At 42.0% G+C, this 25,626-nt stretch overlaps 1 protein-coding gene across 2 annotated transcripts in view; it reads left to right on the top strand.

Annotated features, from left to right (window-relative positions):
• The window catches only part of bmp7b (bone morphogenetic protein 7b), a 133,108-nt gene that overhangs the window by 90,628 nt on the left and 16,854 nt on the right, over nucleotides 1-25,626 (top strand). For both annotated transcript variants that reach the window (XM_059978728.1, XM_059978729.1), the window contains exons 2-4: nucleotides 7,466-7,658; nucleotides 22,453-22,601; nucleotides 23,398-23,595. In XM_059978728.1, coding sequence (XP_059834711.1) covers nucleotides 7,466-7,658; nucleotides 22,453-22,601; nucleotides 23,398-23,595 — 540 coding nt within the window. The remainder of the gene's footprint in view (nucleotides 1-7,465; nucleotides 7,659-22,452; nucleotides 22,602-23,397; nucleotides 23,596-25,626) is intronic.

Raw genomic sequence — 25,626 nt, forward strand, 5'->3', positions numbered from 1 at the left:
CAAATTTTCACAAACTCCTAAAGTAATAGAGGCACTGCCATGCTTTCCTTGTAATTGCACTTAGATGCTGGATCCAGGACAGATCCTCCGAAATGATAACAGCAAGGAATTTAAAGATGCTGACCCTCTCCACCTCTGATCTTCTGATGTGAGCTCTGGTTTCCTCTTCCTGAAGTCAATAATCAGCTCCTTGGTTTTGCTGCTATCAAGCAAAATGGTTCTTGTTGTGGCACCACTCAGCCAGACTTTCAATTCCCTCCTAAATGCTGATTCACCACCACCTTTGATTCAGCCAATGGCAATGATGTTGTCAGCAAACTTGAATATGACATTGGCATTGTGCTTAGCCTCACAGTCATACCGTAAGTGTAAAGTGAGCAGAGCTGGAGGCTAAGCACACAGCCCTGTGGTGCCCCCGTGCTGATGGAGATTGTGGAGGAGTTGTTCTTGCCAATCCAAACTGGCTGGGGTCTGCAAGTAAGGAAATTGAGGATCTAATTACACAAGGTGCTATTGAGGCCAAGGTCTTGAAGCTTATTGAATAGTTTTAAGGGAATGGTAGCATTGAATGCTGAGCTGTAACAGATACGTAAAGAGCATCCTGATGTTGGTAACTTTGCGGTCCAGATGTTCCAGTGTTGAGTGAAGAACCAATGAGATGGCATCTGCTGTGGACATGTAGGCAAACTGAAATGGATCCAAGTCACTCCTCAGGCAGGAGTTGATGCATTTTATCACCAACCTCTCAAAACACTTCATCGTAGTGGATGTAAGTGCTACTGGACAATAGTCATTGAGGCAGGTTACCATGTTCTTCTAAGGCTGTGGAATGATTTAAAACTATGAGTGGTGGGGTAGAGATACATCTCAACCAAAGGAGGTATAAGGCACTCCTTCCCTCTGCTAGCCTGCAGGTCACCCTTGGGCAAGGTGTAGCACCTGCTTAGCCCCCCAGTCAGGGTCGCATAAACCCATGGGAGCAGGTAGGTTGGTCGTATGAGTAGCTGGTGGATGTCACAAGTCCTGGTTATGTGACCATTGATGCCAGGCAGGCAATTTCTGAAGAGTGTAGATAATGGCTGGGGTTACTCATCTTGCAAAGACACTGCCCAGAAGAAAGCAATGTCAAACCACTTGGCCAAGAACACTCATGGTCAAAGACTATGATCGCCTACATCATATAACGTGGCACATAATAATGCTGATAATAATTGAAGCCTGCTTGAAGCAGGTGGTGGGGACCACAGACAGCTACAGCAAGCTGTTAAATATCTCAATGTCCAATCCACTCAGTCAATCGGCACAGGTCTTTAGAACTTGGCCAGACACCCCACGTGGACAGGATGCTTCTTATGGGTTCATCTTCCTAAGGTGTGAGTACAGTGTCTGACACCACCATTTCCTTTGCCTTATAGAAAGCAACCTCACTTTATTTTGTCCATTGCTATTTCTTCCCAATCTGTAGTGATGAATTCAAGGAGTGGAGCACAGCAGCCAGGTTAGGCAGGAGCATATTACAGTAATTGACAAATCCTAAAAAGGACCACAATTCTGACACGCCCTTTAGCTTCAAGCTCTGCTTGAACTTTCTCAGCACACTTATGTAATACTTGTGCATTAATGGTGTGACCACAGTATGTGATGCTTGTTTTATTATCATGTTCTGAGTCCATAATCTTCTAACCTTTTAACACTATCTTGAGATTTAAGAGATATCCCTTGCCATCTTCATGGTTAACAACGTCACCTCGGTAACACTGAGTGCCTGGGCAGCCTTGCAGCACCTGGTCCAAACCTTGCTGCCAGAGTGCAGGTGCGGATGCTACTCCAAAAGTAAGCCTACTTTAGCAATAAATTCTTTTGTAAGTGAGAGACTTTTGGCTCTTTTTCCATCTTCATCTGTAAGTAGGCCTCAGCTAAATCCACTTTACTGAAGTGTTTTCCTCCAAAAAGATTTGCAAAGATATTGTCTATTCTGGATAGAAGGTATTGATCTACTTCCAGTACTAGGTTGATTGTGACCTTAAAATCAGCACAGATCCGAACAGACCCATTCTACTTGGCTACTGGGACTTGCCCACGGTCTCCACTCTTTCCACATTGGAAAGAATTCCTTCAGCCTCCATGCCATCTAGCTCCCTGACTACTTTATCACAGATGGTATAAGGAACTAGACAGACTTGGAAAATTTGGGTGTAGCATTTTCATTTAACACTTGATACACCATCAATAACTCTTGGAGCTTGAGGCAAGATATAGGCTTTTATTGGTTGGAAGAAAGAACAAGCAGCAAGTGACCACCACACAACATCCTGGAGACTGAGGTTGGGGCAGTGCCTCCAATCACCTTTATACCGGGGTCTGTGGGAAGAGCCACAGGAGCAGTCAGTTGGGGGGGTGGGGGGGGGCATGTCCAGACAGGTATAGGTAGTTCACCACAACACTCACTATTTTACATTTCATATGTTTAAGTTTTCCAATGCCATCCTTGAACACTGCTGTGGCATCATCCAGTATCTTTCTTAATTCACTTTCAGTTCACTCCATTGCAGGGTATGTGGCATGCAAATGGTGAATGGATCTCCAATCAAGTTGTAGTTGTCTCAGCCAATCATGGCTCCATAATGCTGGCCCTCCTGTTTTCTCCACATACAAGCCCAATGTGCCAATGTGGCTTGTTGGATGTTTTATGTCACTATTCCAAATGTCACTCCCACAGGAGTTATCTTATCTTCAGTACTGTTTAAGTTCTTAGTTGGATATCTGCAGGCTTCAGTTCAATATCTTTGAAATGCCATTCAAACTCATTTTGTGGAATGACTGAGATAGCCAAGCCAGTGTCTAAATGCATTTTAATTAATTTGCCATTCTCATCTTGTGTAAGCCACAGCATTTATCTATTATTAGATTTGACATTGTAAATCTCAAAAGTACCCAATCCTGCATCACTGTCATCATTATCAGATTTTCTGTCAACAGTATACAGAGTAGTGCCCTTTTTAAAACTACAGCTCGACTTCCTACCTTTGTCTCTTCCCTGTGCAGTCCATTTATTTTTGTCTGCCCAACATACCCTTTGTATGTGTCAACTTTTATTGCATTTTCTGCAAGTTTCACACTTAAACCTGCATTGGTCTGGTGTGTGCGCTTATCCCACAGCAGTAACACAATTTGTTCAGCCAGACAGGTTTCTGCTCAAATGTTGGTCACACTCACTTTCATTCCTAACCTGCAGCTCAAGTATGTCTCTCTCTTCTGTTTCCTTTGATACAGCTATTTCAATTACTCTTTTAAATGTAAGTTGTGTTTCATTTAGAAGCCATTTTTGAATGTTTTTTTGGAAAATTCTACAAACAGAACAATCTCTCAGTAATTATTAAACCCATCACTAAACTGACAATGCTCAGACAATCTCTTCAATTCAGCCACATAAGTTGAAATGGACTCACCTTCCTTTTGATTCTGTTTATGAAACCTAAAGCACTCTGCAATCAACAATGGCTCGATTCTAAATGTTCCTGCATCACCTTCATGGTATCAGCAGAACTCATTGTAGCTGGTTTGGTCAGAGCAGTTAAAGTTCTAAGTATGCTTTTCCACCCAATGTACTCAGTAACACTGGCACTTGCTTTTCATTGGCTAGTTCATTTGCTGTTTCATTTCATATGGTTATCTGTTGTGCAATCAAACTCGTTTATCATTCTGATGTAGCCAGCCATTTGTTTTGTTGAAGTTTATTGTTATTGTCATCATCATCTACTCACTGTTTATGAGCCTGTGAATTTTGTCCATTTTTTGACTTTTTTAAATAAACTAAAACACTTCTCTCTCTCCCTTCCAAAAAAAATGTGCTGCACTTTTTTTTATTCCAGTGTTTGCACTTCAACACGTATATAGTTGTGTCAGGTTTGGTTCAAAACCACCTTGTTGCCACTGTTTTGATTAGTTTCTAGAGTAACAAAACATAAGAAAAACACAGGAGCCCAGGGGCACTCATTCTTAAATTTTCTTTGTGTGGTGCTCACATACAATGTGGTGGGGTGATGGCGTATGCCATTCACATACAGGTGCCCCCCCCTTTACAAAGGAAGAACGTTCCTATGAAACCTTTCTTCAGCAGAAATGGCGTAAAGCAAAGAACCATTAATTTATATGGGAAAATTTTTTGTAAAAGTGAAAATTCTCTTTGTAGTGCAAAAACAGGTTACTAATGTAGGTCTCTTGTAAAAGCGAAGTAGCGTAAAGCGAATATTCGTAAAGTGGGGAACACCTGTACTTCTTACATACAACACATTGAATTATGTAAACAAGCAAAGAATGCTTCAAATATATTGCAATATTATTGAAATATTAAATAAATTACAGACACAGCTTGACTAGCTCAGTTTGCAAGGACTATTCATTCATAAGTTGGAAACCCATATGGCCACAACACCATATAAAGTACTTCAATAAATCAGCAATAAAATGCCAGCATGAGTACTAGTGACCTCAAAACTGCTGGAATGCCATGAAACCTAATCTGGTTCACTATTATCGATCAGCAGAGAAAAATCTGCCATCCTTGGCTGGTCTAGCCTACATGTAACTCCTATTCCATAAAGTGTGTTTATTTTCAGTCTATCAGCAGAACTACCTTGATCTCCATCTTTTCACTGATATTCCCTTTCTACCCTCCACATCTCTCCATCTTGACAGCCTAAAGAATGTCGGCTTTCTCATCTTCCCAGTTCTCAGGAAGGATTTCCAGTGTGAAATGTGGCTTTCACAGCAAAGGTGGTGAAAATTCCCATGGTACAATTTGAAAAACAAGCATTTTTCCATTCTACTGGCTAACCCGCATCAATGAACAGATTTCTGGTCATGCCTTTAATTGCTGTTAGTGGGATCTTACTGTGTGAAAACTGGCTGTCACGTTTCCGATACCATAATTCCTCTTATGCTCAATTACAAAATAGTGAATATTCTTCAAACACACTTTATTGGCTGCAGAGCAGTCCTAAAGATAAAATACAAGCACGTTTATCAATTTGTAATGTGCTGGCAGGGTTTTTTGCCATAAAGGAAAGTGCAATTACATTAACATGATCCACAACAATGAGAAAAGGAATGATTCATAATTATAAACTTTCCAATGTTGTCGATCACATAAGAATTTCAATGCAGCCAAGTTTACTGTCTAGTGGAATTTGACTTAGCATCCAGATAATTTTTAATTTTTCATTTTTCACCATTCATATTAATGATGTGATCTATTTAAGGTGATGAAATACAGTAAAAGCTTTTGACACAATATTAAGATCTGTTGACTGGAGAGTACAATTGAACAAGCATAATAATTTCAGTCAACCTAATAAATTCCGATGACAACACTGATCACATCAGCCAACATGAGCAAAATTAGTACGAAGATGATGATAAAAATTAAACCATCTTTGAAACAGTATTTTATTTTTTTCACAACATTGTGAGCAGTTCTATATTACTAGTTCTGTAGAAACAAATACCGTACAGAAGTGTTTGATAAACACATTTCAGTGAAAAGAGAAAAGCAATATACAGTTAAGGAGTATTACAGCACAGAAATAGGCCTGTCTATACCCCTCATAATTTTATACACTCCTATAAGATCTCCCCTCATTCTCCTGCACCCAAGGGAATAAAGTCCCAACCTATCCTTGTAATTCAGATCCACAAGTTCTGGGAACGTCCATGTAAACTTTCTCTGCGCTTTTTCAAGCTTCATAATAGCTTTCCTGTAGGTAGATGCCCAGAACTGGACACAATACTCCATATTTGGGCCTCAGTAATGTCTTATACAACATATTCTACCTCCTGTTCATCAGTCCACTGCAGTCCATCCTATCCAGTCAAATCTCCCTATAGATAGCTTGGCATACATATTCCCTTGTCCTAACATGACTTCAAGAGCCTTCAGAGTAGGCATTATTCCACATGTTGCCTGTTTGACATTAGTCTCCTGACTTTCAGAGATTGCTGTTGTTCTCTCCCTTCCATAAGGCTCCTGCAACACATTTATTATAGAAAGAGTACTTTCTTTCCGTGAAGATATGGCCAATATTGTACTTGATTGAAAAGGTCTTTCATTCTGAATCTTATTTATATCTGCAAACCTTAAAATCAATCTAAGTTAATAATGAACAGATTTAAACACAGATGCCAGCTGGCTCCAAGTTCACTCCAAAATCACTCTCACTACTGGTCTCATTCCAGGTTACTTCTCTGTCTTCAAGCACATCTGCTCAGTTTCATTTCACACGGCAGGCGGCATACATGAGACTGGGCTGAAGAACCTCTGGGGATACAAGTCATGCAGTAAGACTACTGAGGTATTCTCAGTGATCTTCAGATGAAACAAAGTATTCAGTTAAATTTTAATTCATAGTGACAAATTCTGGTTTCCCGAACTGAAACACTTTTAGTCTCCTGTATGCTTGCATTTTAAAGAGGTGAATTTCTTCTCGTAATGTTTTATAATCCATCGTGTATAAACCGCACAAGCAATCTTTCCATATGAGGGAATCTGGGTGGAGGGAGTGAAGCTACCCATTTGTCTTTTGAAACCTTACCACAGTGCATACATCAAGCCTCTCACTTCCAGAAAAGGAACAAAGAAGTTGTGGTCACCTTGTACGAAAAGCTAGCTCACTCCAGAGATAAAAGCACATTTCAGTGATAAGAGGAAACCTATTGCAGTAGCATGGCACAGACTGCCGAGAAACTTCTAGGAAATCAGCTATATGTACTACAGTTACTGAAAATTCACTGAACAATTTCCCACATACAGTTGTGGGAAATTATATAAAATTATAGACAGGCATAGGAAAGTTAAACTACAAGGAAAATACAAGAAAAAGTAATAATTCTACACCCTAATCTAACAGTTCTTATGAACTGACTCATACCCATTCACCTCTTGCTCCCCGGTGTGACTGACTACACTTAAGTGTCAACTGAATTCCAAGATTCATAACACTTTGAATCCCTTTATCTGGAGCCTGATGGTACCTGATATCATATTTTCCAAGTTATTGGTCCAGAAATAATCACTGTGCTATCTCACCATTAACTCCAGTTTGGATCTTGGCCAAAAAGAATAAATTTTCTGTTTGGATCTTGTCAATGTTCGTCAGCAACCTAATTGCCCTAATTTACTCTTATGTAGCACCTGTAGTATTTTAGAAAAAAGTCTCTGAATATAGGTGGGAACCTGAATGAATTTCTCATTTGAGGTAGAACAAAAAATAAAAATTTCTTAAGCTCAGATCATAAATCACAAATTCAAGTTCGCAATAGTTAAAAAATTCAGTACAAAACTTGGTCACACCATGTGAAAATTGAATGGATGCAAATCCTTTTTAAATGTACTTGATTCTCTGTAATGAAGATTTACAGCTGGTATAAACCTGTCCGCTGAACATCCTCCTATGCTTCCTGTTTCTAGTGGAGTACGACATGGAAGTTTTTCACCAGCGACGACATCACAGAGAGTTCAAGTTTGATCTGGCGAAAATCCCGGAAGGGGAGGCAGTGACTGCAGCAGAGTTCCGAATCTACAAAGACTACACCAGAGAGCAATTTGAAAATGAAACCTTCCTGATCACCATCTACCAGGTGCTGGAGGATCACATGGAAAGGTGAGTGAAGGAGAAAGGTCATCAGCAAGGCAAGGCAAGCTCACCGCACGTTTCGCTTCTGACTGAATACTGAACAAAAAGCTCAGAGCTAAGCATCACCACGAGCTGCGTTTCTGTTGCCTGGAGAACAGCGCTAGCACGATGCTCAGTTCCGGTTGTCATAGTGCAAGGGAGGCCCCTTTGTTGCACTTGGTGCTGCCAATGTGGCCTCCAGCGCATCAGTGAGCAAGCTAAGTGACCGCTCCTCCAGATATCAATGCCCTGCCTGTTGGGACCATCTGGAGCTCCCGATCGCCACCATTTTAATTCCCCTCCTCATTCCCACCCAGCCTGCTCCACTCCCAAATACAGACTAGACGAACAGCGCCTCATATTCCACCAGGGTAGTCTACAACTCAATGGCATGAATACTGACCTCCAACTTCCAGTAATCTGTTCCCCCCATTCCTTTTCTCTCTCCTCCTGATTAACCCCATTCCTCCTACCCTTAACCTAGCCCTCATCACAGTTTCTTTCCCCTTCTCCACCTGCCCATCACATGGAGCACATGCTCCTGCCATTGGTGCTTCCCCCACACATCCACCTCTTCTGGCTCCCATCTGTCCTCAACACACCCTCCCTTTAATCCATGCTCCACCTCCCTCTCCTACCAAATTCCATCGTCCATCACCTCCCAAGCTTCTGCCTTCACTTCAACTCTCCACTCCTCTTCCTGCCAAATGAAGCTCAAGTAGACTTGCCCAAACTCTGATTGCAATGACTAACCCCCCAGCACCAGCACACACACACACATAACAGAACATGCAGGAATGTCACAGATACAAAAGGCCAACACCAATGTGCACCATTCCTTAGAAGCCTGTACTTCCTCAGAGGGTTCTGCCACCTACTTCCACCACTGTAGCACACATTCATTCCTTGCCAAATCTTTCAGAGCTGAAAGTGTTCTAGCTGCACTGCGGTGACCCTTTTAAAAGTTACTTGCCGAGATCACAGATGTGTAGAAAGATGCTATCGAAGTGGGACATTCAATTCCCAAAATGGATGGAATGGCTCTTTGACCATGTGCTCATGCAGACTCACTACAACAGCATCTCACTCGCTGATCTAGAGAGAATGTAAAATGTTTCACCATGCATCATAGAGGATAGAAACATACAGCACAGAAGCAGGACACTGTCCCTCCCAAATGTATCTACAATAACCCAATGTATCTGCTACAGGAGGTGCTGGCTAGAAGGCCATAATGGCCTACTCCTGCACCTATTGTCTATTAAACCTCTGCGTTATGAGAAAATTATTTTTACTATCTATGCTATCCACCCCTATCTATTCTATCTCCAAGGAAAGCAAACCCAGACCACTGTCTTTCCATTTTACTGTTAACCCTGGAGAATCTCCTCAGCTCCCTTGCACATTCTTCTCACTGTGTGCCCATGAGATCCACACACAATACTCCTGGTGAGGCATTTTTAAGGCTGTGATGTAACAGTCCAGCTCCTACGTTCTACTTTGCTGAAACAAGTATACTGTATCTTGGAATAAAGGACAGCTCAATTCCAATTTGAGACGGTGTTCCTGAACTTTGTTTGATAGTGCATTGTGCCTAGAAGTGTGGGAGATTTTTTAAAAGCATTTAACAGCAGGAAAAGCTGGATATTTTTTGAGCAGAGTTTCATAAGACATTGGAGCAGAATTAGACTATTTGGCCCATCATGTCTGCTCTACCACTTGATCATGGCTGATTTATTCTCCCGCTCAACCCCATTCTCCTGCCTTCTCTCCATAATCTTTCCAAGTAGCCAATATTTACAACATTATGAAACATATGCATCACCTTTCTCTGCACTATGCAACTGATAAGAGGTGGAGGCAGAGGCCCATTGTTAGAGGCTGAACCCACGGCTTGCTGTTATTCAGTCACATTTTCCAGCTAACATTCTGTCACTGCTTGTTTCATCCAGCCTGAGTGATTAGGCTGTATGGATTCCATTGTAACTATACTGCTGTAAACATAGGACAGTCGACCTTCAATATTACCTTCATCTCCTTTGGGAGAAGAGCAAGCTATGGATGGGATAGTGAAAACTCAGGTCACCTTAATTCAGTTTCTGTTTGCAGGATTATTGGCAAGTTCAGCATTTACTGGTGCAGTTAAGTGGTTTAGTTGGATTTCAATGAAAGAGTTTTTATCACCAGTCTGAACTTCATCACTTAATAATACTAGCATTTCATTTTATGCAACAATGTCTGAAAATACAAACAATGCCACCCAGTACAAAATTTGGAGGCTTTAATCAAGCCAATCTAACCTGCTTCCACCATCTCCCCAACCACGATAGGATGATAGAATGAAGGCTGGAACATTATCTGCAAACACAAGGAAATCTGCAGATGCTGGAAAAAATATTATCTGCAGCAGCCTTTAACCTGCATCACTGCAAAGGATTGCCACAACAGAAATGGGGCTGAGGATTCCGTTGTCATACTAAACTTCAACGTAAAATTCATTTTGGTGCCAAATGGGAAGAACAGAGGCTGTTTTTGTTCCTTAGTGCAGTATTTCCTCCATTTATTTAATTTTTGTGTAGGACTGGGAGGTCTAGCTGCCACAAGCATTGCATAGAACATTACAGCACAGTACAGGCCCTTCAGCCCTCCATGTTGTGCTGACCCATATAATCCTTTTAAAAAGTAATAAACCCACACTACCCCATAACCCTCCATTTTTCATACATCCATGTGCCTGTCCGAGAGGCTCTTAAATACCCCTGATGTTTTAGCCTCCACCACCATCCCTGGCAAGTCATTCCAGGCAAAAACTTACCCCTGATGTCTCCCCTAAACTTCCCTCCCTTAATTTTGTACCTATGCCCTCTGGTGTTTGCTATTGGTGCCCTGGGAAATAGGTACTGACTATCCACCCTATCTATGCCTCTCAGTCTTGTAGACCTCTATCAAGTCCCCTCATTTTTCTACTCTCCAAAGAGAAAAGTCCCAGCTCTGCTCACCTTGCTTCATAGGACTTGTTCTCCAAACTAGGCAGCATCCTGGTAAATCTCCTCTGCACCCTCTCCATAGCTTCCACATCCTTCCTATAATGAGGTGACCAGAATTGAACACAATAGGCAGAGTCGGCCACACTGCTCTTAAGGATCTTTATATCTTCTTAAACAGCAACACCAGCTCCATAGCAGGAAAAAGCCCAGCAGCATCTCTACTCTCCGCGAAGGCTGACAAAAGTCCATCTCCCACCCCCCATCCTCATCACATTCTACAGGGGTTGTATTGAGAGCATCCTGAGCAGCTGCATCACTGCCTGGTTCGGAAATTGCACCATCTCGGATCGCAAGACACTGCAGCGGATAGTGAGGTCAGCTGAGATGATCTTCCCACCATTACAAACATTTACACTACATGCTGCATCCGCAAAGCAAACAGCATTTAAGGACCCCACGCACCCCTCACACAAACTCTTCTCCCTCCTGCTGTCTGGTAAAAGGCACCAAAGCATTCGGGCTCTCACGACCAGACTCTGTAACAGTTTGTTCCCTCAAGCTATCAGACTCCTCAATACCCGATGCCTGGACTGACACCTTGCCCTATTGTCTTGTTTATTATTTATTGTAATGCCTGCACTGTTTTGTGCACTTTATGCAGTCCTGGGTAGGTCTGTAGTCTAGTGTAGATTTTTATGTTTTTTTTAAAATGTAGTTCAGTCTAGTTTTTGTACTGTGTCATGTAACACCATAGTCTTAAAAAACATTGTCTCATTTTTACTATGTACTGTACCAGCAGTTATGGTCAAAATGACAATAAAAAGTGATTTGACTTGACATCTAGGAGGCAATTAGAACAGGTGAAGTGCATATAAAAATTAAAAACAAACAGCATTTTTAAACCTTAAGAAATAAAAAAAGTACTTAAAAATAGAGAGTAACACGAGCAAAACTGCTGATGGAACTCAGCAGGTCAGGCAGCATCTATGGAAGGGAATAAACAGTCATTGCTTCAGGCCAAGTTCCTTCATCAGGACTGGAAAGGGAGGGAAGAAGTTACAATAAAGTAGGGGAGGAGGAAGAATATAAGCTGGAAACTGATAGATGAAGCCAGGTGAGGGGAGGGAAGGTAGGTTGGTGGGGGAGGGGGACGAAATGAGAAGCTGAGAGGTCATGGGTGAAAAAGGTGATAGCAGAAGAACGAGCAGCAACTGATAGGAGAGGATAATGGACCTAAAAATTGGATTTCAAAGGGATCTTTAACTGCTACAAGTGCAGTCTTTGATTCCCTGAATATGCAATCCTCACAAATTGGTTCCTTCTGTGCCTCAGGAAAAGGGGAACCAAGTTTGCAATACATACTGTAAATCAGCCACGCGGCTGTCTGGGACAGAGCCAGACACACGCAAGTTCCAGGCGACCGTGACATTGATCTCTGTAGCAAACTTGTCCAAGGACCTGTTACTGCAGTGGCTCATGGAAATTGGTTAACGGGGATGCAGAGATTTTTAACCATTAGAAAAATAGAGGGCTAATCAGTAGGGTAACTCCAGGCAGTTTCTAGAGTAAGTTGCATGTTTGGCACAAAATTGTGGGCCAAAGGGCCTATAAAGTGCTGTAGATTTCTATGATTAGCTGCATTATTCCTTAGAGGCTGAGTTTCAGAACATGATGCAGTATGGTTTCTACCTCTGGAGATAGGGACTCTGGCCTCTTCCCTTCCTCGTGGTCCTTGGGGATGTCGGGCATGTATTTGAGTAGTATACCCAATGTGTCCACTATGGAGGTGACAGAGGCAAGAAGTTCACAAAGTTCGTCTCAAACAGCTTGAAAGCAGGTTATTGAATTGTGAAAGCTGTAATTTGCAAGGAATGAATTACATTCTTGTGAGTTAAGCCTAAATTACTGAAATTCAAATGTGTAACTCTTAAGAATATGGAAATATATTTTACAATTTCACAGCTTTTATCCTTAATTGCAGACTCACAGATCTTTAGGCAAGTTGTCTATAATTTCTTGTTTCCCTCTCGTGTTTCTTAAACTATAAAGTGACAAGAACATTTCCTCAATCTGAATGAGTGGTTTCATATCAGTAGAGCTTTGGAACATTATAATTCAGGAATATTATCCTTCAGTACCATCACCTTTTTCCCTGTAAGCGCTGGAACAGATCCTGGATATTTGGGAATCTTTAGTGCTGTATTTTCTTCTTTTAATATCTAACTTTATTCACCATGCATATCTACATGTATGAGGCATGACATGCAACAAAAAAAATTTTTAAAATAAACTTAGAGGTTAAAGTACGGATATGGAATGTGCATAAATGAATAAATGCCCCTGTCTAGTTACAATGTAAACATTATAAAAAGTGATGTGAAGTGTCCACTGTGCAATACAGTGACTGGGTAATAGATAGAGGGGTGGAGTGGCCAACTAGAATGGTTGATCAGATTAACTGCCTTTTGTTATTTTGCTTAATTTTTGTCAGTTTCCATGGCTAATTCAAAGTTAGAGATTTTGAGATGGCTGTGTGTTTTTAATGCTTTCACGTTAAGCCATCCATCGTTATGAGCACTGTTGCTGTTCCTTATTCGTGCCTCTCAAATTGAATGGCCTCACACTATCTTTACAATGTCTTATGGGCTAACGCTGATTCTATTTTTAAGGGTTCCTCCAAATCAATATCATCCCAGGTGAGGCAGCACTTCCCCTGCAAGTCCATCGGTGTCATTATGGCAGCCTCCTCTACACATCTGAGACCTGGTGCAGATTAGGGGACCACTTCATCAAGCACCTTCGCTGCATCCAGTGCAACAGCCAGGATCTCCCAGTGACCACCTATTTCCCACACCGATATGCCTGTTCACAGCCTCCCCTACTGCTACAGTGAGGCCAGATGCAGGTTGGAGGACCAACACCTCATTCTGTCTTGGTAGTCCCCATGAAAACTAATTTCTCTAACTTCTGGTAATCACTCCTCTGTTTTCCCTCTCACCTTCTGTTCTCTCCCACCCTCACAACCTGCCCTTCACCCCCCAATTCCCACCTACTTCCCTTTATTCCAGGATTTTTGGTAGCATACCAAAGATCCTCACACTCCTAAGGAAATATAGCTGCTTGCTTTCTCCATGATTGCTCAAATATCTTAAACCTGGGCTGGATCCTCTGAAATGTTGACGCCCAGGAACTTGAAGCTGCCCACTCTCCCCCACTGAGATCACAAGAGTGGGGTATGCTCTCCTGACTTCCCCTTCCTGAAGTCCACAATCAATTCCTTAGTCTTGCTGCCATTGAGTGCAAGGTTGTTGTGGCAAGAGCACTCTACCAGCCGTTCTATCAAACTCCCGTACGTCTCCTCGGCACCAGCGGCAGACTGCTTTATTTCAGCTCTTGGTCAGAAAGACTGCCCCTCTGAATTGTACTGAAATGAGATGGAATGAGAGATTGAGACTCAAGCCCCAAAGGAAACTGTGCACTAACTCCTGGAGAGACTGTTGGCTCAGGTGCCAGGGAATCTCAAAGCCATGGTTGGCAGTCTTCATGGAGGGATGTAAACATCTGGATTGGGATAAGATGAGTGTTGACGGAACAAGTAACTCTTCATCCTCCTTGATTTTATTGCTTGTAATATAAATTAGGCAGCTTTCAAACTGTATAGTCAAGGTTTGAATTATGTTGGAGTTGATTTAATTCTTTCAATAAAAACAGATACATATGACAGTGATTATGGCAAATTCTGTTATGTTATTTGCCATATTGTTTTAATAATGCTTCACCTCAATTACGTTTCAAACTGACGTTAAATACTGAAGATTTGGCAGAAAGCTTTCCTATAGCCACGAAAATGAACAACACTTTGTTTTACTCAAAAAGCATTTCCATAAGTTTATGCTTTAAAGATACATAATTATTATTAAAATTGGGATAAATGCACTGTGCTGGCACTTTGAGAATGCTTTTCATTAACTTTAAATGAACAAATTCTACTAGGAAACCACTGCATGGCTACATTTGTAGTTTATCTTCAAAGAGTATAAAAACTTTTTCCTAAGTTTTGAAATTGATCTACAGTAATAAAGAATGGTTTCAAGATCTAATCAACATGGCATCCACTAGGTACATCTGAGATACTTGATCTAAAACAGAAACATGTCCATAAGACAATAACACATAGGAACAGAATTAGTCCTTTTGGCCCATCAAGTCCTCTCCATGATTTTAACACGGCTGATCCAATTTTCCTCTCAGCCCCAGTTTCCTGCCTTCTGCCCTGACCAATTAAGAATCTATCAATCTCTGCCTTAAATATACCCAAAGACTTGGCCTCCACAGCTGCCTGTGGCAATGAATTCCACAGAATCACCACCCTCTGCTAAAGAAATTCCCCCTCATCACTATTTTAAAAGGACACCCCTCTATTGAGGTTGTGTCCTCTGGTGTTAGACTCTCCCACCAAAAGAAGCATTCTCTCCACATCCACTCTATCGAGACCTATGACCATTTGATGGGTTCAATTCAATTCTGAATTCCAGTGAATACAGCCCCAGAGCATTCAAACAATCTTCATATGACAAGCCATTCAATCCTGGAATCATTTTCATGAACCTCCTTTGAACCCTCTCCAGTTTCAGCACATCCTTTCTAAGATAAGGGGCCCAAAACTGCTCACAATACTCCAAGAGAGGCCTTATCAGTGCTTTACAAAGTCTCAAAGTTACATCCTTGTTTTTATACTCTTGAAATGAATGCTAACTTTGCATTTGCCTTCCTCGCCACAGACTCAACCTGCAAATTAACCTTTAGGGAATCCTGCACAAGGACTCCCAAGTCCCTTTACACCTTTTTTTTTGCATTTTCTCTCCATTTAGAAAATAGTCAACGCTTTCATTTCTTCTACCAGAATGCATGATCTAACATCTCCTTACATCGTATTCCATCTGCCATTTCTGTGCCCATTCTCCTAATCTGTCTCAAAGGTGTATTTAATGTCAGAGAAATGTATACAATATACATCCTGAAATTCTTTTTCTTCATAACCATCCACAAAAACCATTCCCGCAAAGAATGAATGACAGTTAAATGTTAGAAACCCAAAGCCCCCCAGCTCCCCCTCCCATCTATGAGCAACAGCAAAGCAACAACCCCCCCTCCCCACCAGCAAAAATAGCATCAGCACCCCCCCCCACCAAGCACTCTAGCGTGCAGCAAAGCATCGATAAAGACAGACTTGCAGTACCCTAAAGATTATTTATTCACTAATTCAACATACCATAGGCTCTCTCTCTCCCTAATAAGGGAAGAAGAGATGTCCATGTTTCACAACGAGAGGGGAGACATAACAAGCAACTCACTGATTTATGATGTTAAAAGTCTGTTGCATCGCTTTTCCTGAGTTCTATGCCCAAAGAACTCAGGTCTCTGTGCACACAGCCAGCAGCCAGCTCACTGCTTTCAATCTTCCATGTACTCCCATAACACAACAATTTCCTGAGGAGACACCAACCTCATATCCACCCATCTCCGGAGCCACAAAATCCCAGAACCTTGAAGGTGCACTGGTCTTCTAGGCCACATCCTTGTTATATCGAATAACAGCCGGTCGTGAGACCGTGACAGCAGGTCCCATTCCCGCAAAGAACTGTAGTCAGTGTGTAACTCCAGGTCAGGGTCTTCAAAAGGATCCTGAAAGGGAAAAAAAGATATTAAAGATAGAAATAAAGCTGTTTCTGAAGATACAAGCAAAGGAGTCGCCATTAGGCGCCATCGCCCTCCTAAGATGTCTGTTATCCAAGTCCTTCTGTAACCTCTCTAGTTCCTCAAAACTACCTACCCCTTCACCTATTTTCACTGTCTGTAAACTTTGCAACAAAGTCATCAATTCCATCAATCAAATCATTGATATATAATGTAAATAATTGGTCCCAACACACACCCCTGTGGAAAACCACTAGTCACCAGCAACCAGCCAGAAAAGTCTCCCTTTATTCCTGCTCTTTGCCTCCTGCCAATCAGCCACTGCTTTATCCATGCTAGAATCTTTCCTGTAATACCATGGGCTTGTTAAGCAGCCTCATGTGAAGCACCTTGTCAAAGGCCTTCTGAAAATCCAAATACACAATCCACTGATTCTCCTTTGTCTATCCTACTTGTTAATTCTTCAAAGAATTCCAACAGATCTGTCAGGCAAGAAACCATGCTAACTACAGCCTATTTTATCATGTGCTTCGAAGTACCCTGGGACCTCATCCTTAATAATCAACTCCAGCATCTTCCCAACCACTAAGGTCAGACTAACTGGCCTATAGTTTCCTTTCTTCTGCCTCTCTCCCTTCTTGATGAGTGGGCTGTCATTTGCAATGTCAGATGTCAGTGGAGTGACTGGCACATTGCACAGGCGGCAATCCAGAGACTATTCTCCTGGTGGTCTTGCTTTTCAGCTGTCCACCGAGTCCCCTATAATCTCTTTTCAGGATCTCGTCACCTCCTACCCATGTCATTGGTGCCAATTTGTACCACGACTTTGGGCACCTCACCCTCCCCGTTTAGAGCACAATGGAGCCGGCTTGAGACAACCCAAACCCTTGCACCTGAGAGGCAATATACCATCCGGGTGTCTCTATTGAGACCCTAATCTTGTCTCTGTTCCTCTGACTAAGCAATCTCCTATCACCACTGCAGTCCTCTCCATCTCTCTGCTCTTCTGAGCCACAGCACCGGACTCAGTGCCAGAGCCCTGGTCACTGCATGGTAAGTAATAGAGTAAAAGATACTGGCATACATCTGCAATTTAGATATCAGAATATTGACCAGGAACGATTGATTTATAATTTACTGAGGTCTTTATGTTAAAATGGATAGTGTCCTAAAACAGCGATGCAGCATTAATTCATACTTGTTCAACACCAGTGCCCGATTCATTAATGTAACTATTCTGCATTCAGCTAACGGCATCAATCCCTGGCCTGTTGCTGCAGCGGAGGTCCGCATTTCTTAAGACAGTAGCAGCAGCTGTAGCCAGCATTTAGTTGCAATAGATGCTGGCAGACATCCTGCATTTGAAGCTGAGTGAGACACAAGTAATGATAGAATGACATGACAAAGAATATTTTATCATTTTCTGAACTGGCACTGGAGACTTTGATGCATAAAGCAAAATGACTTCCAGTTTCTACACAAGCTAAAGACTCAAGATATCATTACAAAAGCTAACATGAAATAGAAAAACAGAAATCAGTGCCAGCACTCCAGTCCAGAAGGCCCTTCCAAATAAAGTCTGATGGCAGCTCATGTGGTCAAGTTCACTAACTGCATCTTGAAATGTCATAACTCCTGAATTACACCACAAGTTTCACACTTACAACAGTCCCATCTTCCGCCATACAATGATAATGCTACAAATAACAGAACCAGTTTCCTCTCTCTCTCTCCCACTTTTAGTAACAGCTCTTTCTCATCATCTTGCTTGCTTTTGATGCCATTCTTTGAAATACTGTTACATGGTTACCATATCGAGAGTTTTTTTTGTGTATTTTCTGACTTAAGGACAAAATCAACTCATGGTAACTAAAATGAAACAGTTAGTTTACCCATGGATGACCTTCATCCATGAATTCAACTACTTATGAAGGCTAGGAGCAGAAATGCGCATCGCAGGTACTCAAGAGACTAGAGTGGACTAGATGTGTGACCTGAGCCAGGTTCAGAAACAAATTTAATTGCACAGGTAATTTTTATACACACTGACAGCAAATTGCCAGTGGTATCTGATTTTTCCTGTGGGAGATTTGACCATCCTTTGCTGATGAGAAGGATCAATATATATATATTTGCAATTATATAACAAAGAGGTTGCAAAGAGAGTTAATTGCAGCACAACAGGTGCATTTTGTCCTAATTAAGCAGCTACCCCAATTACAGTCAGGGGCATCAGAATCCAGAGTTCAATTCCAGCATCTGTAAGGGGTCTGCATGTACTCCCATGGAGTGCATGGGTTTTCTCCGGGAGCTCCAGTTTTCTTCCACAGTCCAAAGACATACCAGTTAGTAGGTTAATTGTCCCATGATTAGGCAAGGGTTAAAATCAGGAGTCGATGGGGGGCACTGCTTGAATGGCCGTTGGGTCCTATCCCATGCTGTACTTCAATAAATAAATTAGCTGAAGTTTCTTGGAAATAGCTTAAATCAGATAAAAACTCATTAATTTTAACTTGGTAGTAAATTATGTATTAAATGAAATACAGAACAAATTAGAACACTATCAATACTACTGTAGTATAAAACTTGGTATCTGTTCCTAATAGCTATTGACAGAGGAATTCATCCAGTGTACATTGCTGTGTTCTTTTGATAGACTAATCAAACAATACCAGTGCAGATGTCTAGTGTCTGAGATTATGGACAATCTTCATACAATGCTTTTCATTATTGCATCCTCCAAATCTTCATTTTCATTGTGACATTCAAAGTGATTGTCAATACCTTCAATTTCTTTGTAGTTCCTCACTTGCAATGAAATCATTTCATTTTCACTCCCAGCCATTTCTCACATCCCCAAGCCTGAATGCATGAAAGTGCAGAGTTAAACAGTTCTGAATTGTCTTACTGCTTTTTTTCTTGCCAACTATGTGACAAAAATCACTGTTTTTTTCAAAACACAAAAACAAGCAACTGACACCAATTAGAAATTCTAATTCAATTCTAATTAAAAACTTCACTCTTAAGCACAGCCACACAAATACACACGATCAACACTGGTTAGAAACAGTCTCCTGTCCCAATTAAGGGACATGGTGTCCCAAATAATGAAGGAAATCCTGGTTATTTTCTCAATTAGAGCATGTTCTCTAAGTTGTCCCAAAAAAAGCAGCTGAACCAGTTAACTGATGATCTAATTAATCAGAATCAACTGTGTTTACATTATCACCTACTTACTGAGTGTCAGATGATCAGGCTCTGGACTCATGAATCATTGAAACTGGGCTCTACAATCCCATTTTGTTTAGCACAGGAAAATCTGCAGAGGCTGGAAATCCAAAGCAACACACAAAATGCTGGAAGAACTCAGCAGGCCAGGCAGCATGTACCAAACAGTAGGCATTTTGAGCTGACAAAGCCTGAAATGTTGACTCTTTACTCTTTTCCATGGAGGCTTTAGTACACAGATCATCTGAGTACATAACAAGAAGGAGTCTGTGCTAATTTGTGACTGATCAATGAAGTCCACTACTGTAAACAGTACCTGAAGAAATTTATTTTAAGTGGAAAGCAAGAATCACTCATGCTACACAAGTGACAGTCAGTTATCATCTCCTACAAGAAAGTTCTACTGCCAAGCTTACCATCATCTAATGGTACAAATAAAATGAAATTAGCACTATCTGGAACAAATATACCACTTTATTGATACCTAGTGCACCACTTTGAACAACCCCTCCCTCTGCAACCACTAATACACATCTGCCAAATGCATGATTGAGCTGTCTAGATTTCTACAACAATGTCTTCACTCACTTCATAAATAATGAACATGCACATAGAAACTCTACATCTAGCAACTCAGTATCTAAGCTGCATAGCATCCTGACCCAGAAGAACTTTATTGTCACTGGTTCAAAATCCTGTAAATGACTAACACTTCATGAGTGAATTAACAAGCATTACAATCATTCTGTCACATGGGGACATGGAGGCTGGACCCAAATGCAGGACACAGGCACTGAAGTACTAAGGACAGGAACAACTAAAGGATAGAACAAGATGGGGAGACCATGGCATGCAAAGGTGATCCTAGGGTTCAGAGAGTTCATGACAAAGGCAGGACCCTGGCTAGGCTAAAGGATGGGTCTTTGGGACAAAGAATGCTGGGAGGATAGCCCCCTGGGCAGGCCACATAACTCCTGGGCAGGGCCCAGCCTCCCAGGCAGGAAAACAGGAGCCTGGGCAGGTCACAGGGCACAACCCATCAGAAGTAAGGGGTAGGAAAGGGTCAGAGTCCTCAGGGCAGGCCACATAGCTCCTGGGCAGGGCCCAGCCTCCCAGGCAGGAACACAGGGGCCTGGGCAAGACACAGAGCACCTGGGCAGGTTGCAGGGCACAACCCATCAGGAGAGGGGTAGGAAAGGGTCAGAGTCCCCCCACCAGGCAACAGCAGTCCAGCCTGCTTACCCAACAGAGGCAAAGGATCAGAGGAGAGCTCAGTCCACGGTGACTACAAGAACTCAATGATTAACAGCAGGTACTGCAAACCAAGGTCAGAACAGGACAACCCCCAACTAGACTCAGTCCCAGAGCCCCTTATATACACCTGCCAGCCGATAGGCATCAGATGTTTTCTTAAGCCAAGATGATCCTATTTGGGTTTAAGGGTAAAAGCAGGGACATCTACAAGATCCGGAGTCCAGGGTCCGCAGGGTCAAGACCCGGAATGCGTGCTCCGGACCGGACCATAACACATTCAATATTCAAACATAACATATTCAATATGGCAATAATTGCTGGACTGCTTATGAAAAATATTTTGTCATTTTAAAAGAAACTATTCAAAGGAAACAATAATTGGCCATTGTTTCTTTACCCTAAATCTATTGCATTTCGGTCTCTGGCTGACAAAAACTCAAGACCAAAGCAACTAAGCATTCCAGACCATATTTATGTAGCCAATCAAGTCAAAAACTGTGTAAATGTCACCATTCTATTGGTGCTTTTGTCTCTGGAACTCATGTAGCTCTGACCCAAAAGGCCATATTTCCAGTTGCATTGTTTCACCAATGGTCAGGCAGAAATGTGGACTAGATAGATCAGAGCTAAAGCCAGGAAACTGCTGGAGTGACAGCAATGGGATCTTATACTCTATGTATCTGATCAAGGACAGCTGTTTTGTGTTTTGATGGACCTCGTCTATTTCCCCAAGGTTTTGTCTCAACAGTCCTAATAATCTGTGGTTTGTCTGATTCAGTGTCTTTCAGTGATTCTGAGTCAGATTCAGTGTCTTCAGCTTCAATCTCTCATATCACATCAATCCTTGACTTTCAAATGTGTTGTGAAATCTCCCAGAGAAAGCACATTTGCACAACTTCATGTCAACCGCTAGAACATTCCCCCCATCTTGTTTATAGAATGTAACAAGAATAACTACAGTCATTCTTGTCAAGAGGGATATCTGCTTTGCTTTATTAGTTATATATTTGCAATACATCATGAAACATTTTCAAAAACTTCTGGAAAATACACACTGCCATGCTGGCTCACATGTGGCGCAGTCTCACCATGGGGTCTGCCTGCTTGTCCGAACTTGGTCTTTGATTGCATTACTGCCTAAACAAATTCATGAGTGATGTACTTATTATACTAATGAGTTATGTTTTCTTTCCATTTTAGATTTTATATATTATACCTGTACTACTCCAAAGGTTTCAGTAGAGCTGGGTGCAATGTAATATATACACTGCACTGAAAGCAGTGAGCTGCAGCAGCCAGGGATAGACTGTTGTTAACATGACTGGGATCCTCGGTTATTTCCATATACTCATGTTATCACATCAGCTTTGTGTGTCACGCCTGATAGCGATACAATAGGTGGCATTCAACCAGCTATAAATTTGCACAATCATTTGTGATTTTAATCAGTTGTTTGATGTCTGAAATTGCAGGTTAGAAATAAGCAACTTTATTGCCTAATGTTTATAAATAATATGCATATATCAGGAGAAATCTGGAATTAAGAACCATTAGAGATAACCCTTTTTACCGGAGATTATTAGGAATTTGGCTAACCTTTCCTTATTTTCTTTCAGTGAGTCTGCCCTGTTTCCGCTGGATTCTAGAACTATTTGGGCTGCAGAGGAAGGGTGGCTGGTATTCGATATAACAGTCACCAGTAATCACTGGGTGGTGAATCCAAAAAACAACCTGGGCCTTCAACTCTTCGTGCAAACAACAACCGGTAAGATTCAAACAACACCACAGCTGGCTTTTCATTTGGAGACAAGGTTTAACTGAAAAAGGAAAACCGAATGACCGGCATCTGATCCCCAATCTCCACTTGTGTAGCAGTAACTCTAGCATATACTTGCACTGGGTCAGTAGGTTATGTTTTTACATGCAGACAAATTCCTAGGCCTTCAAGGTGTCATTCTTAAAAAAGACTATTAAAGAGATACATTCTAATCTGCCCTACAAAAAAATTAATTCAGTCATAGTACGACACAGAAGGAATCTAGTTAGCCTCTGAGTCTGTACCAGCTTTGCTGAAGAGTAATCTAGTTAGTCCCTTTCTCCACTCTCTTCCTGGATTCTTTGTTTTTCCTCAAATCATTTGCAATTATACTTCAAGGATCTTCATTGAATGTCCTCTATTCAGTTGTATTTTTATTGATTCTTTTTGCCTGTACAGCCATCTAAACACTTCTTTCTTATTACTCCATCCAAACCCATCATGATTGCGAGCACCTCTGTCAAATCTCCCCTTGAAGTTCTCTCATCTTCAGAGCCTATTTGTTTCTTTCCTGGTACCATTCTAATCCACCTCCATTTGCTATGTTTCAAAAAGAGTTTCAGTTCATAATTCCTATTGGGTCTTAGATGAGGGAGGACCTACTTTCATCTGATTTGTATTCTTGTTAGACTTGGCAAATCGTCTGCTGTGGTGCCCTAATGGGGAAACAGCATGAAAACACCAGAAATAGGAATATGTGGTATCGCAACAGAATAAATTCATTTTTGTGTAATCTTTCTTAAAGGACAGAGTGTCAATCCCAAGGCAGCAGGTCTCATTGGAAGATTTGGGCCTCAGAATAAACAACCTTTTATGGTGGTCTTCTTCAAAGCCACTGAAATTCACATCCGAAGCGCACGATCAGCAGGAGGCAAGCAGAAGAACCAGAGTCGCTCTAAGTCTTCCAAGAGTCAAGAATCTCTAAGAGCAACTAGCTTAACAGGTATATAAATACTATGTTCATACATCTAATTCAGTTTGTTGAAAAAGTATTATAGTAATGCCATTCACAAATCATATGTGTGTGGCATGCGTTGGTCTCGAGAGACCATGGATCTGCGCCTGGAGTTTCCAGGGCGCAGGGTTGTATGGGAGACCAGCAGTTGCCCAAGCTGCAGGCCTTCCCCTCTCCACGCCACCGATGTTGTCCAAGGGAAGGGCACTAGGACCCATGCAGCTTGGCTGCCGGTGACATCGCTGAGCAATGTGTTGTTAAGTGCCTTGCTCAAGGACACAAACACGCTGCCTCAGCTGAGGCTCGAACCAGTGACCTTCAGGTTACTAGTCTGATGCCTTGCCCACTAGGGCACACGACAATCATATACCTGAAGACAAAAATAATCTGTGAACTCCAGTATCAAAGTTCTAGAAAGCTGAGTGCCTTGCCAACAAGTTGATATGAAACTTGTGCTGTGAAAAAAAATTCCTTTTGGCATCTTCATTAATAAGACAAATGCCATGAAAATTCAGGCAAGATATTCTAAAGAGACAAAAATTGAAAATTTGAAAAACTTATCCAAATCATTCCAAGTTAGCATAAGAGCTATCAATGCTTTGGAGACCGCACATGGAAAGACAAGTTGTTTCAGACTGGACTTTCAGGTGTTGACAGAGAGATCTGATCATGATCTTCGCAAATGACTGGAATCTATACCTTGTTTCCCTTTGATGTTTATTTGTTTGGGATTTAGTTTATGCATTGGTCAATTACCTCAAGACCACAAGAAAATATAGGAGCAGAATTAGGCCATTTGGCCCATCAAGGCTACTCTGACATTTCATCATGGCTGATCCATTTTCCCTCTCAGCCCTAATCTCCTGCCTTCCCCCTCCCACACCCTCCTCCTGTATCCCATCATGCCAAATCTATCAACCTTTGCCTTAAATATACATGAAAAATTGACCTCCTCAGCTGCCTATGGCAACAAATTTCACAGATTCACCACTCTCTGGCAAAAGAAATTCCTCCTTACCTCCATTCTAAAAGGACACCTCTCTATTCTGAGGCTGTGACCTCTGGTTTTAGACTCTTCCACCATAGGAAACATCCTCTCCACATCAAGGCCTTTCACCAGGACGAAGGAGATGTCTTCCTTTTTTAAAGAAAAGGGCTTCCCTTCCTCCACCATCAAATCTGCTCTCAAATGCATCTCTCCTATTTCATGCACATCTGCCCTCACCCCATCCTCCCACCACCCCACTCGGGATAGGGTTCCCCTTGTCCTCACCTACCATCCCACCAGCCTCCGGGTCCAACATATAATTCTCCGTAACTTCCGCCACCTCCAATGGGATCCCACTACCAAGCACATTTTCCCTCCCCCCCCTTTCTACTTTCCGCAGGGATCACTCCCTACACGACTCTCTTGTCCACTCATCCCCCCCATCCCTTCCCACCGATCTCCCTCCTGGCACTTATCCTTGTAAGCGGAACAAATGCTACACCTGCCCTTACACTTCCTCCCTCACCACCATTCAGGGCCCCAGACAGTCCTTCCAGGTGAGGCAACACTTCACCTGTGAGTCAGCTGGTGTGGTATACTGCGTCCGGTGCTCCCGATGCGGCCTTCTATGTATTGGTGAGACCCGACGCAAACTGGGAGACCGTTTCACTGAACTCCTACACTCGGTCTGCCAGAGAAAGCAGGATCTCCCAGTGGCCACACATTTTAATTCCACATCCCATTCCCATTCTGATGTCTATCCATGGCCTCCTCTACTGTCAAGATGAAGCCACACTCAGGTTGGAGGAACAACACCTTATATACCGGCTGGGTAGCCTCCAACCTGATGCATGAACATTGATTTCTCTAACTTCCATTAATGTCCCCTTCCCCTTCTCCCCATCCCTTATTTATTTATTTGTTTGTTTGTTTATTTATTTGTTTGCTTATTCCTTTTTTTTCTCTTTTCTCTCTCTCTCTTTGTTCTCTCTCTGCCCCTCTCACTCCTTGCCTGCTCTCCATCTCCCTCT

The sequence above is a fragment of the Hypanus sabinus genome, chromosome 9, assembly GCF_030144855.1.
Source record: "Hypanus sabinus isolate sHypSab1 chromosome 9, sHypSab1.hap1, whole genome shotgun sequence".
Lineage (NCBI taxonomy): Eukaryota > Metazoa > Chordata > Chondrichthyes > Myliobatiformes > Dasyatidae > Hypanus > Hypanus sabinus.